General features: G+C 45.2%; 1 protein-coding gene across 2 annotated transcripts in view; it reads right to left on the reverse strand.

Annotated features, from left to right (window-relative positions):
- Positions 1-407: 407 nt before the first annotated feature.
- The window catches only part of LOC128688264 (zinc transporter ZIP1), a 112,221-nt gene continuing 88,896 nt past the window's right edge, over positions 408-23,732 (reverse strand). For both annotated transcript variants that reach the window (XM_070086621.1, XM_070086622.1), the window contains exons 3-7: positions 16,008-16,256; positions 13,711-13,902; positions 12,583-12,804; positions 11,408-11,704; positions 408-3,793 (exon numbers count right to left, since the gene is read on the reverse strand). In XM_070086621.1, the coding sequence (XP_069942722.1) occupies positions 3,530-3,793; positions 11,408-11,704; positions 12,583-12,804; positions 13,711-13,902; positions 16,008-16,256 (1,224 nt within the window). In that variant the 3' untranslated portion in view covers positions 408-3,529. The remainder of the gene's footprint in view (positions 3,794-11,407; positions 11,705-12,582; positions 12,805-13,710; positions 13,903-16,007; positions 16,257-23,732) is intronic.

Consider the following 23,732-nt stretch of genomic DNA (forward strand, 5'->3'; position numbering starts at 1 on the left):
CGAAGCAGATAGCGACGACTCCAGCACACCCTCTTGGGAAAACCTTACTTTCTACACCTCTCCCTCGAACGCTGACACCATGACCTGCTCTGAACTATACAAAGGCCTCGGTGATGGAACAGTCAAGTATGCCTGCGAATCACCTCTTCACTTCACACTCACGCAAGTTCTTGAGTTCATCAAGCCTCTTCGTTTCACTTTTTCCAACAAGACAACGCTATACCACCTCTCCAGGAGCAGCTTCAAGAAGTTTGCAAATGGCTCCATTGCAAACCTGCCTCCTCAACTACTAAAATAACCTCCCACATGTCTGATGCCCTCTCCTGCGATCTGGAAACTTCCAGCTCTCGAGACTCAAAGACCTCACCTACCACGAGACTGGTGGGTGAGACATATAGGCAACAGATGGGCGAGTTTGTTCCGGGGCGTTTCGCCTACACAGTAGGCTTCTTCAGTACAGAAGGTGGGCAGGAGCAGTGGAGGTGTGGGGGCGGTGTGGTCGGTCCATCGCCCTTGAGGTCGTGGAATTTGGGGTTGTCGGTCCCTCAGCCTGGAGAAGTTCAGTTCCATACACAGCTTGCTCTCTTCCCGTTTTTTCTCCAAGTCTGTCCCACGATCGCCTTAGCTGCTGGGTTAAGCCCTGGCTCTATTTCTACGACTAAGAACACTCCTCTCCAGCGCTATTCTTCGTCTGTCCCGTCTTCCCCGCTCATCCCATTGGGATCTTACCTGCACTTGCTTGCTTGCTTGCTTGCTTGAATCGCACTGTACTTCTTTTATTTGCTAATCAGCGGCACTGCTGCTGGTTTGTTTAGTTTGTGTGTAACGTTTTTTATTTGTTGTCTTTGTTGCGAGAGTGTTGAACTTTGTTTGATAATTTGTAATGTGGTGATATGGCATCTTGTCGGGAGATGATTCAAGATATTGTGAGAGAGGTGGCAGGGTGGCAGGGAATGTTGAAGAGGTGGCAGGGTGGCAAGGGAGGTCGAAGAGATGGCAGGGGATGGTCAAGGGAGGTGGAATGGTGGCAGGGAAGGTCGAAAAGGTGGCAGGATGGCAGGGGATGGTAGAGGGAGGTGGCAGGGTGGCAAGGGAAGGTGGAAAGGGTGACAAGCTCGGAGGGAAAAGTCGAAGGAGGTGGCAGAGTGACAGAGAAAGGTGCAAGAAAACTTACAGAATAACACAAAATTGAGATCTCACCGTCTAAAATTAAAACCACCAATTACCACACTGACTTAAACTTACTTTACAAAAAAAAAAAATATACGAAATTAGACTTTTAATTAACAGTCCCACGAAAAAAAATCCCAATGTAACACAATTATTATTATTATTATTATTATTATTATTATTATTATTATTATTATTATTATTATTATTATTATAGAGGAGCGATGAACCTTTACCTTACACACACACACACACACACACACACACACACACACACACACACACACACACACACAACATAAACAGTGGATTTTAGAAGAATAAATTAAGTTTAAGAATGGACTCGGGAAATTGTTGGTTTAACAACAGAGTTGTAGAGTTGAACAATTTACCTAGTAGAGAGTGATTAATGCTGCCCTCTTCCGCAGCTTCAGAAATGGGGACAGACCATACCCCCGGCCGGGATTGAACCCGCGGTCATAGAGTCTCAAAACTCCAGCCCGTCGCGTTAGCTGAGAAAGACCTGCCAAGTATGGGCCAGTAGGCCTGCTGCAGTGCTCCTCCCTTCTTATGAGGTGCTGCTTCTGCCGCTTCTACTGCTGCAGCAGTAGAAGCGGCAGTAAGTGCAGTAGTATCATCAGTGAAAACAGCAACAACAGTAGCAACATAAAAAATGGCCGCTGCAGCAGTAATAATGGAATTAACAGCAGCGGCAGCACCAACAACAATGGCAGCTGCAGTAGCAGCAGCTGCAGCATCAGTAGTAACAGTAACAATGGGCAGCTGCAACAACAACAACAACAACAGCAGCAGTAGCAACAGCTACTGCTACTGCTGATGTTACTGCAGGAGAACCTTGAAATATTATATTGGAATGTTGGAAGTAAAATTCCCCTTTGCAACATTCTCAACGCCTCTATTTTGGCCACTTAAATTATCCCAAACTGCTTCTCGTTCACACCAGAAGTTTCTCGTGCGAGTTACAACACCAATTTGGCACGAGCTGCAACAAAAAAATACACATTTCTGTCGCTTTTTATAATGTCAAAGTATAAAGATTTTTCCATGTAAACACGAGCTTCACTTCTGCTACGTCGCTAAGTGACGTGGGAACACTTCTGACGTCTCACTGTTAATAGTAAGTCAGTTCAACGGGAAAACCGGAAAAGGTTTCAGTCATCCCGTTTCTTTTTCTAAATTAGTTGTGTAGCGTCCCCAGCTACTGTGTCTTTCACGTATCAGAGAGATGATGTAGTGTGTTGTCCACCAGGGAAAACAGAGGGAGGGAAGGGGACGTCAGTTATATGGGGGACATCTTCAACTGGCCAAGGCTGATATCACACGCACTCATCGATTCCTCGACACTCTTGCTCTTACGACACACAACACATCACTTTTGTCCATTACCACACACAACAGCCGCATATTACGACACACAATGTCAGCTTGTCCACCACACTCGCTGCAACGAGTTTACTGAACCTTTCCCCCACACACATTTGGAGCCGAATTCGGTACTAATTTTCAATATTACCTTACTATTATAGTTATTTTCAAGGATCCCACAGCACCTGGAGAATGGGAGGGAAGTAGGTTTGACCAGAGGAAATGTAACTCCACAATCATTCGATATATGAAATCGTGTGAAGGTAGAGGCAGCGAACACCAACTTCGACTACCTCACACGAGTATACAATACCGACAGCTTGAAGAATAAGACATATGCAATACTAAGGTATCTTTATTTTACCGCAACATAATAAGGATGCCCAATAAAGATGCCCACGTGTTACACATGTGTTTTATTCTTCAAAGAACTTTTTAATCTTTCATGAAGACGTAGTTAAAGCGGCCAAGTTGAGCGTGAGTATACAAGAAGAATACTTAATCGTGTTTCAAATGGAAGAGCTGTGTGTATACTCCATTATACTGAGCACATGTATACACCCTTATATTGGAAACAGAACGTATATGTTACAGCATACCCCAACCGGAATGTGTATATTACGTTATACTGGAGAGAATGTAGGTCGTCCATCACGGTGGAGAATTCTGACCTTCACTGATTCTACACTGTCACTGTTGTTACCAGTGGTGGTTAACGTGGCTTAGGTGGTGGTTGTGGTGGTTGGTAGGTGTGATGGTGGTAGAGGCTGCTGTAGGTGGTTGTGGGGGTGGTTGTAATGGTGATAGTGGCTGGTATAGGTGGTCGTGGTGGTGGCTGAGGAGGGGGGTGAGTAAGGCCACTTCTACCACCACTACTGGCACTGACGACTGGGGAAAGTGCCATGCCTCCTGACCATAGTCGAGGAGGAAAGTTTATGGTCCCTAGAAGCCCCAGGGAGACCACCATCAACTATTAATGCCCCTGGTGGTTATGGTCGTGGTTGTGGTCGTGGTCCTGGTGATCAATTATGCTCTCCGTGCTGGTCAACGCCGTGGTGTTCAGTGGGCCTTCGTGGCTATGTCCTTCGTGATTATGGTCGTCGTGGCTATGGCCATTATTCGGTCCGTGGCTGTGGCCTCCTATGGCCTCCAGTGAAGCCATGACCGCAAAGCCCAGTACGACGAAGAGGAACTTCAAGAGGCGCCCGCCCGCACGCCCACGCTCACGTTCCAGAACCTGGGGAAGATGGAAATAAATGGTATAAAATACCGACACAATGGCAATATAAACACAAATGCAGTATAATGTGATCCTTTATTGACTACGTTTCGCCCACACAGTGGGCTTTTTCAAGTCACAAACAGAACTACCTGGGGTGGAAGGAACGCGAGTATTTATAGTCCGGCTGAGGTCAGGTGAAGAATGCTGCATCTGATGATGTACCGAGTTGGGTTGTAGAGTCTAAAAACTTGGGTAGCTTGGAAAGGAGACTGGACAAGTTTGTGAGCAGACCTTCTACAGTGTTCTTATGTGGGATAGCGATGAAGAAGTTTCTTGGCAAGTGGTTCAGCTATGTTATAGAAGCCACTATTCTGGTTGAAGTTGTCGGATATAGAAATAAGTGATGATTCCAGGATTCTTCGGTATTGGGTGTTGTCTTCTGTGGCGATAAGTCTTGAGTTTCTGTAGTTTATCAAGTGGTTGTGTGAATTACGGTGTTGTACGCAGGCATTCCTTGTGTCGTCAGACCTGCTTGCGTATTGGTGTTCTGAAATACGTGTTTGGAGGTCCCTTGATGTTTCGCCCACGTATAACTTGTTGCAGTCATTACAAGGGATTATGTATACCCCTGCAGAGGATGGAGGCTTGTCCTGCCTACTACTGGTGATGTCCTTGATGGTCGTGGTTGTGGAGGTAGATACTTGGAATGATGTTTTGGCAAAGATGTTGGAAACATGTTTGGCAATGGAGTTGGTGGGAAGGACTATGTATCTCTTCTCGGCAGTGTCTTCTCTGGGTGTGTTGAAGATGTTTAGTGCTCGCCGTCTGCAGTCTCTGAAGAAGTGACGAGGATAGTGGAGTTTGGAAAATACCTGTTCAATTATAGTGCATTCTTCCTCAAGGAACTCGTTGCTGCAGATTCTGAGTGCACGCAGGAAGAAGCCTATAATTACACCACGTTTGGTTTTGGTGTCGTGGTGAGAGTAGAAGTGGAGAAGATCGTTTTGGTTGGTGGGTTTTCGATAGACTTTAAAACGAAGTTCGTGGTCAGCTTTGCAGAGTAGAACATCAAGGAAAGGAAGAGTGTTGTCGACCTCTTCTTCAAGTGTGAACTGGATTGAAGGCTCGACCTGGTTGAGCTTGTCTTGGAGAGCTTGAACGTTGAAGCGTTTAGGAGTTATGAGGAGAATGTCGTCAACATAACGGAGCCAGGTGACAGACGAAGGAATAATGGTGGAGAAACGTTCGGCTTCTAGATGTTCCATGTATAGGTTCGCTAGGACTGCACTGAGTGGCGAACCCATGGGTAGTCCAAAAGTCTGCTGAAAGAGGTGATTTTCAAAAGAGAAACACGTAAAGCCAACACATAGTTCAACCAGGTCGATGAAGTCGCTGGCTGGAATGGGAAGATCAAGTGAATCGTCAATTTTCTTGCGCAAGAGATCGATGGCTTGTTTAGTAGGTACTTTAGTGAATAGGGAAGTCACGTCAAGGCTGGAAAGTTTCTTGTTCCTGATGTTGATGTTGCGAATGCGATTGAGAAGATCACCTGAGTGTTTGAGATGTGCTGGACTGATAGTGCCCAAGAGTTTCGAGAGGTGTTTGGCGAGAATTCCTGAGAGCTTGTGGGGAGCACTGCCTATTCCCGAGGATATGGGCCTCAGTGGGATACCAGGCTTGTGAGTCTTTGGCAGGCCGTACATTCTGGCAGGTCTGGGGTTGCTGGGCATGACCCAGATACCTACAAACCTCTCACAACTAACCAAGTGGACAACCTTACTAAAACTTTTCTTCAAAGGACTCGCCGCATTCTGAGGAGCTCAGAACAAGGGAAGAAACTTCTGCACACCATGCCCAGCAACCCCAGACCTGCCAGAATGTACGGCCTGCCAAAAACTCACAAGCCTGGTATCCCACTGAGGCCCATATCCTCGGGAATAGGCAGTGCTCCCCACAAGCTCTCAGGAATTCTCGCCAAACACCTCTCGAAACTCTTGGGCACTATCAGTCCAGCACATCTCAAACACTCAGGTGATCTTCTCAATCGCATTCGCAACATCAACATCAGGAACAAGAAACTTTCCAGCCTTGACGTGACTTCCCTATTCACTAAAGTACCTACTAAACAAGCCATCGATCTCTTGCGCAAGAAAATTGACGATTCACTTGATCTTCCCATTCCAGCCAGCGACTTCATCGACCTGGTTGAACTATGTGTTGGCTTTACGTGTTTCTCTTTTGAAAATCACCTCTTTCAGCAGACTTTTGGACTACCCATGGGTTCGCCACTCAGTGCAGTCCTAGCGAACCTATACATGGAACATCTAGAAGCCGAACGTTTCTCCACCATTATTCCTTCGTCTGTCACCTGGCTCCGTTATGTTGACGACATTCTCCTCATAACTCCTAAACGCTTCAACGTTCAAGCTCTCCAAGACAAGCTCAACCAGGTCGAGCCTTCAATCCAGTTCACACTTGAAGAAGAGGTCGACAACACTCTTCCTTTCCTTGATGTTCTACTCTGCAAAGCTGACCACGAACTTCGTTTTAAAGTCTATCGAAAACCCACCAACCAAAACCATCTTCTCCACTTCTACTCTCACCACGACACCAAAACCAAACGTGGTGTAATTATAGGCTTCTTCCTGCGTGCACTCAGAATCTGCAGCAACGAGTTCCTTGAGGAAGAATGCACTATAATTGAACAGGTATTTTCCAAACTCCACTATCCTCGTCACTTCATCAGAGACTGCAGACGGCGAGCACTAAACATCTTCAACACACCCAGAGAAGACACTGCCGAGAAGAGATACATAGTCCTTCCCACCAACTCCATTGCCAAACATGTTTCCAACATCTTTGCCAAAACATCATTCCAAGTTGTGCAAGAAAGGTATAAAATACCGACAATATGAAAGTTAAGACACATGTGCAACATCTGGATATCTTTATTGTAGACGTTTCGCCATCCAGTGGCTTTATCAATACAGATTCTAGGACATAATATGAAGACAGTAGAACTATATACAAAAGATGAGGTAATCAGTCCCTCGGCCTTGGAGTTAGTGTTCACAGCATCGTGGTGGAGGAGAATCTGGAGCAAAGGCAAGAAGACTGGCGTTTTTATAGGCGTCAGTGGAAGGGACGGGCAGCAGACGAGGGCAGTCACTGGTAGGCGGGATTCCCCAGTGGACATCTACAAGACCTTCTTCACGGCTGCTGCAACTAACCCATCTCTTTGGGAAGGACCTACTTCCACTGGGGAATCCCGCCTACCAGTGACTGCCCTCGTCTGCTGCCCGTCCCTTCCACTGACGCCTATAAAAACGCCAGTCTTCTTGCCTTTGCTCCAGACTCTCCTCCACCACGATGCTGTGAACACTAACTCCAAGGCCGAGGGACTGATTACCTCATCTTTTGTATATAGTTCTACTGTCTTCATATTATGTCCTAGAATCTGTATTGATAAAGCCACTGGATGGCGAAACGTCTACAATAAAGATATCCAGATGTTGCACATGTGTCTTAACTTTCATATTGTCGGTATTTTATACCTTTCTTGCACAACTTGTCAGACACTGCAACATCATGGAATCTTGGTTCAGAGGACATCTACAAGACCTTCTTCACGGCTGCTGCAACTAACCCATCTCTTTGGGAAGGACCTACTTCCACTGGGGAATCCCGCCTACCAGTGACTGCCCTCGTCTGCTGCCCGTCCCTTCCACTGACGCCTATAAAAACGCCAGTCTTCTTGCCTTTGCTCCAGACTCTCCTCCACCACGATGCTGTGAACACTAACTCCAAGGCCGAGGGACTGATTACCTCATCTTTTGTATATAGTTCTACTGTCTTCATATTATGTCCTAGAATCTGTATTGATAAAGCCACTGGATGGCGAAACGTCTACAATAAAGATATCCAGATGTTGCACATGTGTCTCAACTTTCACATCATTCCAAGTATCTACCTCCACAACCACGACCATCAAGGACATCACCAGTAGTAGGCAGGACAAGCCTCCATCCTCTGCAGGGGTATACATAATCCCTTGTAATGACTGCAACAAGTTATACGTGGGCGAAACATCAAGGGACCTCTAAACACGTATTTCAGAACACCAATACGCAAGCAGGTCTGACGACACAAGGAATGCCTGCGTACAACACCGTAATTCACACAACCACTTGATAAACTACAGAAACTCAAGACTTATCGCCACAGAAGACAACACCCAATACCGAAGAATCCTGGAATCATCACTTATTTCTATATCCGACAACTTCAACCAGAATAGTGGCTTCTATAACATAGCTGAACCACTTGCCAAGAAACTTCTTCATCGCTATCCCACATAAGAACACTGTAGAAGGTCTGCTCACAAACTTGTCCAGTCTCCTTTCCAAGCTACCCAAGTTTTTAGACTCTACAACCCAACTCGGTACATCATCAGATGCAGCATTCTTCACCTGACCTCAGCCGGACTATAAATACTCGCGTTCCTTCCACCCCAGGTAGTTCTGTTTGTGACTTGAAAAAGCCCACTGTGTGGGCGAAACGTAGTCAATAAAGGATCACATTATACTGCATTTGTGTTTATATTGCCAACCTGGGGAAGATAATCACGCCCTTTATGACCAGTGCTCAAGAAAATAGTTCAGATGATCACTGTTTGAGCTGATGGATCAGATAAACAGAACTCGAAGTGATGATTCAAATGATTGGTTATCATGTCTAAAATAAATAAATAAATAAATAAATAAATAAAAGACAGGCTGCAAAACGAGCTTTCCCTGAGTCAACGTTTCACTCCGTGTAGAGCTTTATCCACTCATGACACGAGAAACAGCTCTACACAAAGTGAAGCATTATCCTGATAGAAGCTTGACAACGTGGATCTTTACTATTGTCTTCAGTGTGATGATGAAGAGGATGATGATAATAATAATAATAATAATAATAATAATAATAATAATAATAATAATAATAATAATAATAATAATAATAATAATAATAACCGTGGTGGAGGCTTGATCCTCCGTCTGCTGAACGCGAGACAGACGCACTTCTTCTTTGTAGTCACCTAGATATAAGAACAAAAGAATGGAGGAACACTGCAATAGGCCTACTGGCCCATACAATGCTCAAAGACTGCAGACAGCGCTCTGAGTGAATGGAAGTCTTGTCCATTTCTCAGCTCTGCTGCCTAGAACGCGGCCTGTTACGTATAATGTGATCTGATACCTACAATGTGTGACTAACATTCAACAAGGTGTTTCCTGGAGCAAAGGGATTTAGACGATAATTGGTAAGGTGTAAGACTGCAGGATTCATTAGGCCTTTCTTTCGTGTAACACACGTCTATATGCAAGAATCGCGAACAAGCGATTCGTTCAGAGGGACTCCGTTGTTAAGTGGTGTATAAATGGAAAACAGGAATAAATAAAGGGAATGTAAATAGCGCGCTAACAATATCTAGCCAAGTCAGGACTCGCAGCAATGGTTTTAAGTTGGAAAAATTCAGATTCAGGAAGGATATAGGAAAGCACTGGGTTGGTAATAGAGTTGTGGATGAGTGGAACAAACTCCCGAGTACCATCATAGAAGCTAAAACGTTGTGTAGTTTTAAAAATAGGTTAGATAAATACATGAGTGGGTGTGGGTGGGTGTGAGTTGGACCTGACTAGCTTGTGCTACTAGGTCTGATGCCATACTCCTTCCTAAAGTGAATGTGACCTGACCTGACTAGGTTGGGGCATTAGCTTAAACCAGTAGAAGATTTGGACCTGCCTCGCATGGGCCAGTAGACCTCCTGCAGTGCTCCTTCTTTCTTATGTTCTTAAGAGCCTCCCTCTGAACGAATCTGCTGAGATCTCTTTCTCATTTCTGCAACTTTGCAAGCTCCTGATGATGTGTTAATTGCAACACGAAAAGCCCAGAGCTATACTTCATCTCTAGCTTGTAACAATGAAGGTATAATTGAAGTGACGCACAACTGAACGTAAGCACAAGGAATGTTAATTCTCGTTGCACACACACACACACACACACACACACACACACACACACACACACACACACACACACACACACACACACACACACACACACACACACACACACACACACACACACACACACACACACACAGGCCTAGTGTCTAATTGACATGTGTCTAGGACAAAATGGTAACTAACTAACACACACACACACACACAAAAGCCAGGAGCTTAGACTCGACCCCTGCAACCTCAAATAGGTGAGTACAACTAGGTGAGTACACACACATACGTATAACACGGTCACTATTAGATCCATAATTCCTCATGCTGCGCCCATGTTAATATTAACTAAGAAAAGTTCTCTCAGGCCCTTGGAGATAATGCAAATCAAGTCCCTCAGAGTTATTCTTGGCTGTACTGTAACTACCGATGTTCTTAATACGAGTACCAGTATCAATGACTGGATTACAGAGATTAACACTGTACTTGGCATAATAATGTTAAGAATTAACCAGACACTGTCACTATAAATATTACTAAATATCTACAAGTAGTGAACTTGCACTTCATTTAGTTTTATAGCCAGCACGAACTGTATCACTGCTGTCAAGACCAATTTACCCCTCAATGGAGGAGTATTTCACCTCTCCATGGAGGAGTATTTCACCTCTCCATGGAGGAGTATTTCACCTCTCCATGGAGGAGTATTTCACCTCTCCATGGAGGAGTATTTCACCTCTCCATGGAGGAGCATCTCACCTCTCCATGGAGGAACATTTCATTTAATATCACATACCTGCAAGCCTCTTCCAAGAAGCTCATCACTAGTAATTCCTTCCTTAATAAATCACTTGCACAAGCAAGAAGAAATTTCTGGCTTAAGTGTTAGTAATAATTTATCACAAGTTATATTCACTGATGGATTTAAGCAGGAGTGTGCTGGCAGGGCTGCAGCTGCTCTTGTTGTCACCTCCCTAGTTAAGATGGATAGCAACTTTGTTGAGTTGGATATATTAACAACTGGGCGTCTACACTGAACTGTTTGTTATCCTAATGTCACTAAAGAATGAGTACATTGAGCTTGACTCTCTTCATTACTGATTCTATGTCATCACTACAGAAGTTACTAAAAATCTAAGGAAAAGAGAATTAATGTACAATTGTAATGGATTCCATCATACACTGAATTATTCCTTCACGATAGTTGATAAGTTAGTAAAAGTACCATGAAGGAAAATGTAGAATATAACCTTGGTGTATCTGTGTCAAACATTAGCAATAATATGAGGAGAGACGTTCCTAGTTCCTAGGCCTGTTGTGTATCCATATGTTCTTTCACTACCATCCATAGGATGGATATGGGGTGCGCAATGGACTAGCCGCATAAGAAGCAAAATGTAAACGATACACACACACATACACACAAACTTACTTCCGTGTCCTCGCCTTTGTTACACCTTCAGCAACTATCCATTCTTTTGTCCCAGCAGCCATCCAGTGTTCTTTAGATTCCCACACTCATGTTTTTGTCCCAAGGACATATCTTGAAGTCATATATCCTTCCATCCAAGCAGCTTATGTATCTTCTTCTATTCCTACAACGGTCCCTTCCCCACAAAGAATTTACCTCGAAGAAAGTCACATAGAGAATGGTGCCGCCTGCCAGCCCTTGCAGGATGGTGATAGCCACGAGGTGACCTCCCAACTCCGAAGTCACGTTCTCCGTCACTACGATGCCGATGGCTATGCCTAGTGGTGACACCAGGGCGAAGACCACCATGTAGACCACCATGAGACCAGCAGCCGTGCCTCCAGCCAGCAGCTCCAGACCCATGCAGAAGGCGATGACGAACTTGTGGGCAGATATAGCCCCAAATAGGTACCACACATCTACCTCGTTCTCTTGCAGTCCCACTGCCAAGCCCTGGAATGAGAGAAGACACCATGAGCAATAAACAGGGAGAAACAGTGTTAATAGAAGTTTTTATTGGGGGAAGGGATTTACTGGGTAGGATGCATTCGGCCTACTGCTGGTCTACCAGTGTGATCTTTGAATACCAGGCCTAGTGTGTTAGAGGTCTTCAAGGACTCTCTATGCTCAAAGTTTATTAGTAATAATCTTAGAATTACTGACAATATGTTAAGCTGGAGGACACAGATGAAACTAATGTAACATTTTATTGTGGCAAGGTTTCGCTTTCCAGGAGCTTTGTCAAGCCGTTACTAATGGCTCGAAGTTTATTAGCAAAGAAATAAGTCCTCAGTAATTTTAAAATGAGCTCCTCGTCAGATGTCACCAGAAGGTCTGCTAACCTTTTTGGGGCCTAGTTGCTAAGCCTGTTGTGTATCCATATGCTCTTGCGCTACCTTCCGCAGGATGGATATTGAGTACATGATAAACCAGCCGCTTAAGCTTCAGAATCTAAATCTAAAATGTGATTCTGACTCAAGCGTGTGAGTGTAACACGGGAGACTTGATCCTCAGACATCACCCAGACGAGGAAACATAATGTCTGGCCGGGCTGTGGTATCTGGTCTCTGGATCAAGTGCCAGTTGAGGCCCTGAAGAGACTGAGCTATCCTGTGAGATGGACTGGTGACTGAGTCTGCCTTCTGACATGCTCAAGCACACACACAGAACATAAAAACAGACGAACACCGCAGTATACAAGGCAAGTCTTTCCCAAAACCAACCATTCCCACCCACCTATTTGTCCAACCTTTTCCCAAAGCCACCCAAGAATTTGCTTCAACACCTCAGGTGCTAATCAAACACAGTCCTCACTCAAACACAGTACTCACTTCGAAGACGGAGTGGAAGGAGAGTGCGAGGATGACCAGGAGAGAGCGAAGATTGAAGGCAATGCCCTTGTTGCCTAGTTTTGAGATGCCCAGGTGGGAGTGACCAGGACCCCCGTGGTGGTGGTGGTGATGATGGTGGCCTCCGTGGTGGTTGTGGCTCTGTGCTGCCTCAGGGGCAACCACGCTGCCCCGGCCTGATCCCTGGGACTCAGGCCGGGTCGCCTGTGGACAGATGAAAGACTCTTATTAGAAGCGTGAGCGAGCATACACATTCAGTCCCCTGGACACACACAGACAGTCCCCGGGACACACACAGACAGTCCCCGGGACACACACAGATAGTCTTCGGGACATACACATTCAGTCCCCAGGGCATACACAGACAGTCCCCGGGACACACACAGACAGTCCCTGGGACATACACATTCGGTCCCCGGGACACACACACAGACAGTCCTTGGGACATTCACAGACAGTCCCGGGACATGCACAGACAGTCCCCGGGACACACACAGACAGTCCCCGGAACATACACATTCGGTCCATGGGACATAGACAGTCCCCGGAACACACACAGACAGTCCCCGGGACATACACATTCGGTCCCAGAGACACACACAGTCCCCGGGACATACACATTCGGTCCCCGGGACATACACAGACAGTCCCCGGGACACACACAGTCCCCGAGACATGGACAGTCCCCGGGACATACACAGACAGTCCCGTGGACATACACAGACAGTCCCGGGGACAGACATAGACAGTCCCAGGGACACAGACAGTCCCCGGGACATAAACAGACAGTCCCCGGGACATACACAGACAGTCCCCGGGACATACACAGACAGTCCCCGAGACATACACAGACAGTTCCCTTCACATACACAGACAATCCCATGGACATACACAGACAGTCCCCGAGACAGACACAGACAGTCCCAAGAACATACACAGACAGTCCTAGGGACATACACAGATAGTCCCCGGGACATACACAGACAGTTCCCTTAACATACACAGACAGTTCCAGGGACATACACAGACAGTCCCCGGGACATAAACAGTCCCCGGAACATAGACAGTCCCCGAGACATAGTCCCCGGGACACACAGGGTCTCCACCTACCTGAGCACCGACAGAGATGGTCTCCTTGAGAGCGGGGTTCCAGGAGGCGGCATCAAAGTCTCCAGCGAAGACAGGATTATCGACGCCAGACTCAGCCCAGCGACTCTTGGGCGTGAGAACTCCGGGCTCCTCCCGACCGTCCACGACTCCTGCAGGAGCCGTCACCGAATATACTGAACACCGCGTAGAGTCCTGGAGGAGGAGGAGTGGGAAGTAAAAATGTTAGTTGAATCACAGGTGACCACTAAACCTGTAAGGATCGTTCAGTGTATTGAACATGATATTAATAATAATAATAATAATAATAATAATAATAATAATAATAATAATAATAATAATAATAATAATAATAATAATAATAATAATAATATTATTATTATTATTATTATTGTTATTATTATTATTATTATTATTATTATTATTATTATTATTATTATTATTATTATTATTATTATTATTATTATTATTGTTACGATTATTTATTATATTATTATTATCATCATTGCTATTATTATTTAATATATTATTATTATAATTATTATTGGTGATGGAGTTATTAAATTCGTTGGAGAGCTCTAACCCTGTAAGAGATTTCATCCGTGGAAGGGGGAGGTAGCTTTAATTTATGGGATCAAGAGCCCTTCACCAGCATCAAAGCTCCTTCGCCTTCTTTTTAAAAGGAAGGGAAAGAAGGGGTAGAGAGGAAGGGGGGACTACTTGTAATGGAAAAGGGATTGGTATGTAAGGGAATCTCACACAGGTGTTGCAACACAACACACACACGCGGGTATTGCAACAGCAACACAACACACACACACACGCACGGGTATTGCAACAGCAACACAACACACACACACACGCGGGTATTGCAACAGCAACACAACACACACACACGGGTATCGCAACAGCAACACAACACACACACGGGTGTTGCAACAGCAACACAACACACACGCGGGTATTGCAACAGCAACACAACACACACGCGGGTATTGCAACAGCAACACAACACACACACACGGGTATCGCAACAGCAACACAACACACACACACACGGGTGTTGCAACAGCAACACAACACACACGCGGGTATTGCAACAGCAACACAACACACACACACGGGTATCGCAACAGCAACACAACACACACACGGGTGTTGCAACAGCAACACAACACACACGCGGGTATTGCAACAGCAACACAACACACACGCGGGTATTGCAACAGCAACACAACAAAACACACACGCGGGTATTGCAACAGCAACACAACACACACACGGGTATTGCAACAGCAACATAACACACACATGGGTGTTGCAACAACACAACACACACACGGGTGTTGCAACAGCAACACAACACACACACGGGTGTTGCAACAGCAACACAACACACACACGGGTATCGCAGCAGCAACACAACACACACACGGGTATCGCAACAGCAACACTACACACACACACGGGTATCGCAACAGCAACACAACACACACACACGGGTATCGCAACAGCAACACAACACACACACACGGGTATCGCAACAGCAACACAACACACACATACGGGTGTTGCAACAGCAACACAACACACACACAGGTGTTGCAACACAACACACACACAGGTGTTGCAACACAACACACATACAGGTGTTGCAACACAACACACACAGGTGTTGCAACAGCAGCAAAACACACGTGTATTACAACAACACAACACACACAGGTATTGCAACAGCACAACAAACACAATTACTGATCAACAATAACAACAAATGTGTTGCAACAACACAACGCACTCACAGGCATTGCAACATCAACACAAAACACAGATATTGCAGCAGAAACACACACACAAGTATTGCAACAACAACACACACAGGTATAGCAACAACACAGCACATACAGGTATTGCAACAGCAACTCAACACACAAATATTGCAACAACAATACAACATACACAGGTATTGCAACAATACCACACACACAGGCATTGCAACAGCAGAATAACACACACAGATATTGCATCAGCAACACAAATCACACAGGTATTGTAAAACCAGAACAGCACACACAGGTGTTGCAACAGCAACACAACACACACACACACACCTTACAACAGCAACGCAACACACACACACACACACACACACACACACACACACACACACACACACACACACACACACACACACAGGTATTACAACAACCCAATACACAGATATTGCAACAGCAACACAAGACACAAGTATTACAGCAACACAGTACACACAGGCATTGCAACAGCAACACAAGACGCACATGTTTATCTGCAGGTTGAGAGTCGTGCAGCTGCAACTGCTGCTTGTTGGTGTTGTTGTTGCTGCTTTTATGTTGCAGGTGACCGTTGGTGTGGTGGTGGTGATGGTGGTGATGGTGGTGGCGGTGGTGACTACCATTATGGTGGGTGTGTGGAACTGCGGCTGCGGCTGCGGTGCTGCTTTCCTCTTCAATGGCTGCGGCAAGTCTGGACAGCTTGCGGCCGCTGCGGGTGTCACGCCGGAAGAAGATCTGACGGAGACGCGTGAAAAATTATTAATAATTATTTATTATTATTATTATTGTTATTATTATTATTATTATTATTATTATTATTATTATTATTATTATTATTTTATTATTATTTCTAACAATATTTCGTTGAAAAATCAATCTCCATCATCAATATTCATTTCAGAAGCACGACATAACAATACACGGTACAATACACGGTACAATACATGGTACAATACACGGTACAATACACGGTACAATACACGGTACAATACATGGTACAATACACGGTACAATACACGGTACAATACACGGTACAATACATGGTACAATACACGGTACAATACACGGTACAATACATGGTACAATACACGGTACAATACATGGTACAATACACGGTACAATACACGGTACAATACACGGTACAATACACGGTACAATACACGGGACAATACACGGTACAATACACGGTACAATACACGGTACAATACACGGTACAATACACGGTACAATACACGGTACAATACACGGTACAATACACGGTACAATACACGGTACAATACACGGTACAATACACGGTACAATACACGGTACAATACACGGTACAATACACGGTACAATACACGGTACAATACACGGTACAATACACGGTACAATACACGGTACAATACACGGTACAATACACGGTACAATACACGGTACAATAACGGTACAATACACGGTACAATACACGGTACAATACACGGTACAATACACGGTACAATACACGGTACAATACACGGTACAATACACGGTACAATACACGGTACAATACACGGTACAATACACGGTACAATACGGTACAATACACGGTACAATACACGGTACAATACACGGTACAATACACGGTACAATACACGGTACAATACACGGTACAATACACGGTACAATACACGGTACAATACACGGTACAATACACGGTACAATACACGGTACAATACACGGTACAATACACGGTACAATACACGGTACAATACATGGTACAATACACGGTACAATACACGGTACAATACACGGTACAATACACGGTACAATACACGGTACAATACACGGTACAATACACGGTACAATGGTACAATACACGGTACAATACATGGTACAATACACGGTACAATACACGGTACAATACACGGTACAATACACGGTACAATACACGGTACAATACACGGTACAATACACGGTACAATACACGGTACAATACATGGTACAATACACGGTACAATACACGGTACAATACACGGTACAATACACGGTACAATACACAGTGCAATACACGGTACAATACATGGTACAATACATGGTACAATACACGTTACAATACACGGTACAATACACGGTACAATACACGGTACAATACATGGTACAATACACGGTACAATACACGGTACAATACACGGTACAATACATGGTACAATACATGGTACAATACACGGTACAATACATGGTACAATACACGTTACAATACACGGTACAATACACGGTACAATACATGGTACAATACACGGTACAATACACGGTACAATACATGGTACAATACATGGTACAATACACGGTACAATACATGGTACAATACACGGTACAATACACGGTACAATACACGGTACAATACACAGTGCAATACACGGTACACAATATGCTATATACAAACATCAGTGTTGTATAATTCCGACAAGTTGAAGAATTAGGAACATGCCCAACAACCGTTGGGCGAAACGTCTACTCCAAAATGATACCCAGTTGTTGCGCATGTGTCAAATTCTTCAAATATGCAATATGCAAAATGCATCATACACCATACAGTATACAACACCACAACAACAACAACAGTAATGGACTTAGGCAAGATGGATGGTGCTGTACAAAATAGGGCAGTTCTTACTGAAAGGAATTTACAGTAATGTTGTGATTAAAATCCGGGTCACCATCTGGAACAGACCCGGGACGGCAAATTGACCGGCGAATTTACAACAACAAAGTTGTGAGTATAACACTTGTGCATCAGTTGGGTATCTTTATTGTCGCAACGTTGCGCCTACACAGTAGGCTTCCTCAGTCAGATACAGAGGCAGCAGGTGTAGTAGTGAAATAAAGATGATTCAATTAGTCCATCAACCATGGAACGATGTCGTTCCAGACCCGTGGAGTTGAACTCTCCTCCAGGCTGAGGGACTGACTACCTCAAATACTTTTTCTCCAAGGTTGTTGGACTGATTACATCATGCTAATTTTATTACTACACCTGCTGCCTCTGTATTTGATTGAAGAAGTCTACTGTGTAGGTGAAACGTTTCACCAGTACAGATACCTAATTGTTGCACATGTATGGTAGACAATACCGACAATATAAAGAATTAGACACATCTGGATATCTTTATTTGTAGACGTTTCGCCATTCAGGGGTTTACTCAGTATAATCTGTGTCCTTGAATTTTTATTGATACAGTCACTGGAGAGCGAAACGTCTACATTAAAGATATCCAGATGTTGCACGTGTGTCTGTTTCCTGACTTGACAGTAATGGACATAAGAAGTCATCAAGAAATCCAGTACAAGAGTGGGAAAGTATAAGAGGTTAGTGTTACTGACAACACCTCCTCGGCACACCTGGAAAACACCTGAGGGTCTCCACCTGAGGGCCCTCAACACTACCAAAAGAAACTGCTCAAACTTCCTTCAAAAGCTATCAAAAATATTGCCAGAACAAAGATAAAAGCTTTAGCTGGGTAAGTGGACCACTTCCAGCCACAATCCATAACGCTTGGATAAGTGGCAGATGAAGTTTAGCGGAGAAGTGCGCAGTAACCCAGACACTTATTAACTAAATATTATAGAACTTGATCTTACAGAATGCAACAAGCACTTGAGAGTTATGGTAAACAGAAAATTGTAGCCGACACAGCAGTGCTTAAGCGTCCTTAATAAGGCTAACAGACTGCTTGGCTGTATGTCAACAAGTATAAACAATAGAAGCGTTCAGAGGATACACTACAGATCTGGTATAAACCTTGATAATAGATACCGAGAAATTGGTTTAGAAAGACACGTAGGCAAACACTAAGACATATTTATTTGAAACGTTGTCAAACATGTCCTGGTGTTTGTTTACGTGTCTCTCTAAACACTACAGCTCTACACAACATTGGTAAGGTCTCGCTGGGATTATGCGGTGCAGTTCTGGTCTCCAGACTACAGAATGGAACTAAATGCTCTAGAGAACATACAAAGAATGACAAAATTAATCCAATGCATAAATCATCCATACGAAGACACACTGAGAGAGTCTTAAGCTAATAATGTTGAACAGGTAGGCATATTATGTGTAGGAAAAGTGGCATCAGGTGTAGGAAAGGTCAAGTGATGGGTGAGGTAAGTTCACCTTACGCCATATATATAAATATATGCAAAACAACCACTGGGGGAGTTGAATGATAGATATAGGCGTTTTGTGTTGCAATCAACACATCATCAGGAGCTTGCAATGTTGCAGAAAAAATGAGGAATTCCAAGCAAATACGTTCAGAGGAAATGTGTTTGCTAGAGCAAACACGCTTTGTCTCCCATTTATCTTCAACTCTGTTGCCACTTCAACGGAAACACACCAGTCACATAACATCTCTAGCACATGTGAGGCCAGAAAGTCTTAAATTTGCCCTTAAGGACCTAAATACAACTTTTTTTTATTATTTTTAGGCCAGTCGTAGAGTCTGCAGAGTCAGCATAGAGTCCCACCTGATCAATACTGTAGAGAAAGTTAAGAAAATCTAGAGATTTGCAGTGAGACTAGACTAGAAGAACTAATTCCGATGATCTTAGAAAAGTGAAAAAGCCTGAGAGACATGATAATTACGACGTATAAGACTGACAGCAGACAGACACAGACTGACAGGAGAGGAGAGGCCGGAAAGGGGAGCAGAAATAGAAGTTTCAGACACAGACGAGCCACAGTGACGTTAGAAAGTAATTCCTCAGTCAGGGTGGCAGGAAGTGAACGTAGGAGGAACAGGAAGAAGGAAACTCCACGCATCATTAAGAATAGAGGATTACGACGAAGCACAAGAAGCTAAGAACCCAGTAATACGAGCGAGACGAGGTCCCGTAAATCGACCTATAGGAACACGAGCAAGTCAATACATGCAAACTGAACTTACAGGAACACACGTACGAAATATTCAGCGAAACACACAACACTGGGCTGCCTGACTAGGCTGTGTGTTGGCTGTGGGCCAAGCAGCCTCCTCCTCCTCCTCCCTGACCCAGCACACCCTGTCTCACTGCAAGACCTTCAAGAATCACCTTCATCAGGAACTTCTTGTATCTTCCGCCTCAGACCCAACCTACCAAACATTCTCGGCGGTCCCTTCCTCGCCTGTCTCAAGTCCAACTCACCCAGCATTCTCCACCTGACTCTCCATCCTATAAATACTCATATACTATTCACCATGGTACATCTGTTTGTGACTTGATAAAGCCCACTATGTGGGCGAAACGTTGTCAATAAAGGATCGCAGTATAGTGCACGTGTGTTTATTTTTCCATCGATTCGGTATTTGATGCCATTTATCTCTATTTTCCGCTGCTACAGAGGATGAAAAGTCGCAATATCGTGGCTGGAACAATTCACAAGTAACCCGCACTTAATAATAATAATAATAACAATAATAATAATAATAATAATAATAATAATAATAATAATCTTTATATCAACAAGAACATGATGCAACATATACAGACCATAGCTGACATCAATGACGTACTATACAGAAATCCCCTGGTTTTGCAGGGTATTTCGGGCAACTTAGGTTAATATTGTCCCCTCTTATCCCCAGGATGCAACCCAGTCAGCTAACACCCAGGTACCTACTTGCTGCTAGGTGAACAGGGGCAGCGAGTGTATGGAAGCACGCCCAATATTTCCACCTGTACCGGGGATCGAGCAACAGACACTCAGTGTGTGGGATGAGTGCGCTACCAACCGAGCTACGGAACCTGATGAAGACGTTTCGGTCCCTCCTGGAAAACTGGTTATTCACAACAGTTGTGGCCTGACCAGGATGGAGCGAAACGTCGTCACAAGGTTTCTATCTTAAGTGACTGTTGTTTGTCAGTTCCGCTGGTATCACATTATCTATCGCGTCTATCTCCAACCAATAATAAAAAATAATGGTGCGGGACATTTAAGTCACACCACCCCAGGTCACACCACCCTAGGTCACGCTGCCCCAGGTCACACCACCCTAGTTCACGCCACCCCAGGTCACATCACCCTAGTTCACGCCACCCCAGGTCACACCACCCTAGTTCACCCCACCCCAAGTCACACCACCCTAGTTCACGCCACCCCAGGTCACATCACCCTAGTTCACGCCACCCCAGGTTACACTACCCTTGGTCACGCTACCTCAGGTCACACCACCCTAGGTCACGCCACTCCAGATCATACCACCCTAAGTCACGCCACCCCAGGTCACACCACCCTAGTTCACGCCACGCTAGGTCACACCACCCTGGGTCACGCAACTCCAGGTCACGCCACCTTAGGTCACGCCACTCTGGGTCACACCACCCCAGGTCACGCCACCATAGGTCACTTCTCCCCAGGTCACGCCACCCTAGGTCACTTCTCAGGTCACGTCACCCCAGGTCACAATATCCCATGTCACGCAACCCCAGGTCACATCACCCCAGGTCACACCACACCAGGTCACACCGCACCAAGTCACACTACACCAGGTCACATCACCAAGGTCACACCACACTAGGTCACACCACCCCAAGTCACACCACCCTAGATCACGCCACCCCCGGTCACGCCACCCCAAGTCACGCCACCCCAGGTCACACCACACCAGATTACGCTACACCAGGTCACGTCACACCAGGTCACACCACACCAAGTCACACTACACCAAGTCACGTCAACCCAGGTCAAGCCACCCCAGGTCATGCCATTCCAGGTCACACCACACCAGGTCGTGCCACACCAGGTCACGCCACACCAGGTTACACCACACCAGGCCACACTACACCAGGTCACATCACCCCAGGTCATATCACCCCAGGTCACACCACCTTAGGTCACACTACACCATCCCAGGTCACACCACATCAGGTCACGCCACCCCGGGTCACGCCACCCCACGTCATACCACCCCTGGTCACATCACACCACCCCAGGTCACACCACATCAGGTCACGCCACCCCAGGTCACGCCACCCCACGTCATACCACCCCTGGTCACATCACACCACCCCAGGTCACACCACATCAGGTCATACCATCCCTGGTCACGGCACCCCAGGTCACACCACACCAGGTCACACCACCTCAGGCCACACCACCTCAGGTCACACCACCTCAGGTCACACCACATCAAGTCACACCACTCCTGGTCACGCCACCCCAGGTCTTCCCATGACCCGCCACATAACTCCACTTTCACTATATAATCCCAGGTCATGCTTTGTCACGCTGCTGTCTTAAAAACCCACCGTCATGCAAGTACAGTGAAAAATACTGAACATACCCGTCTACGTCATTATACCTGTAAAGAACTTGTAGTGAGCCTGTAGAGTACCTGTAGTGTACTTGTAGTGTACCTGTAGTGTACCCGTAGTGTACCTGTTGTGTACCTGCAGTGTACCTGTAGTGTACCTGTAGTGTACCCGTAGTGTACTTGTGGTGTACCTGTAGTGTACCTGTAGTGTACCCGTAGTGTACCTGTAGTCTATCTGTAGTCTACCTGTAGAATACCTGTAGTGTACTTGTAGTGTACCTGTAGAGTACCTGTAGTGTACCTGTAGAGTACCTGTAGTGTACCTGTAGAGTACCTGTAGTGTACCTGTAGTGTACCTGTAGTGTACCTGTAGTGTACCTGTAGTGTACCTGTAGTGTACCTGTAGAGTACCTGTAGTGTACCTGTAGTGTACCTGTAGTGTACCTGTAGAATACCTGTAGAGTACCTGTAGTGTACCTGTAGTGTACCTGTAGCCTGTACCTGTAGTGTACCTGTAGTGCACCTGTAGTGTACCTGAATACCTGTAATACCTGTAGAATACCTGTAGTGTACCTGTAGTGTACCTGTAGTGTACCTGTAGAGTACCTGTAGAGTACCTGTAGTGTACCTGTAGTGTACCTGTAGAATACCTGTAGAGTACCTGTAGTGTACCTGTAGTGTACCTGTAGAGTACCTGTAGAGTACCTGTAGTGTACCTGTAGAGTACCTGTAGAGTACCTGTAGTGTACCATGTAGACCTGTATACCTGTAGTACCTGTGTACCTGTAGTGTACCTGTAGTGCACCTGTAGTGTACCTGTAGTGTACCTGTAGTGTACCTGTAGTGTACCTGTAGTGCACCTGTAGTGTACCTGTAGTGTACATGTAGAATACCTGTAGAATACCTGTAGTGCAACTGTAGTGTACCTGTAGTGTACCTATAGAGTACCTGTAGTGTACCT

This window comes from Cherax quadricarinatus, chromosome 19 (genome assembly GCF_038502225.1).
Source record: "Cherax quadricarinatus isolate ZL_2023a chromosome 19, ASM3850222v1, whole genome shotgun sequence".
In the NCBI taxonomy this organism is placed as follows: domain Eukaryota; kingdom Metazoa; phylum Arthropoda; class Malacostraca; order Decapoda; family Parastacidae; genus Cherax; species Cherax quadricarinatus.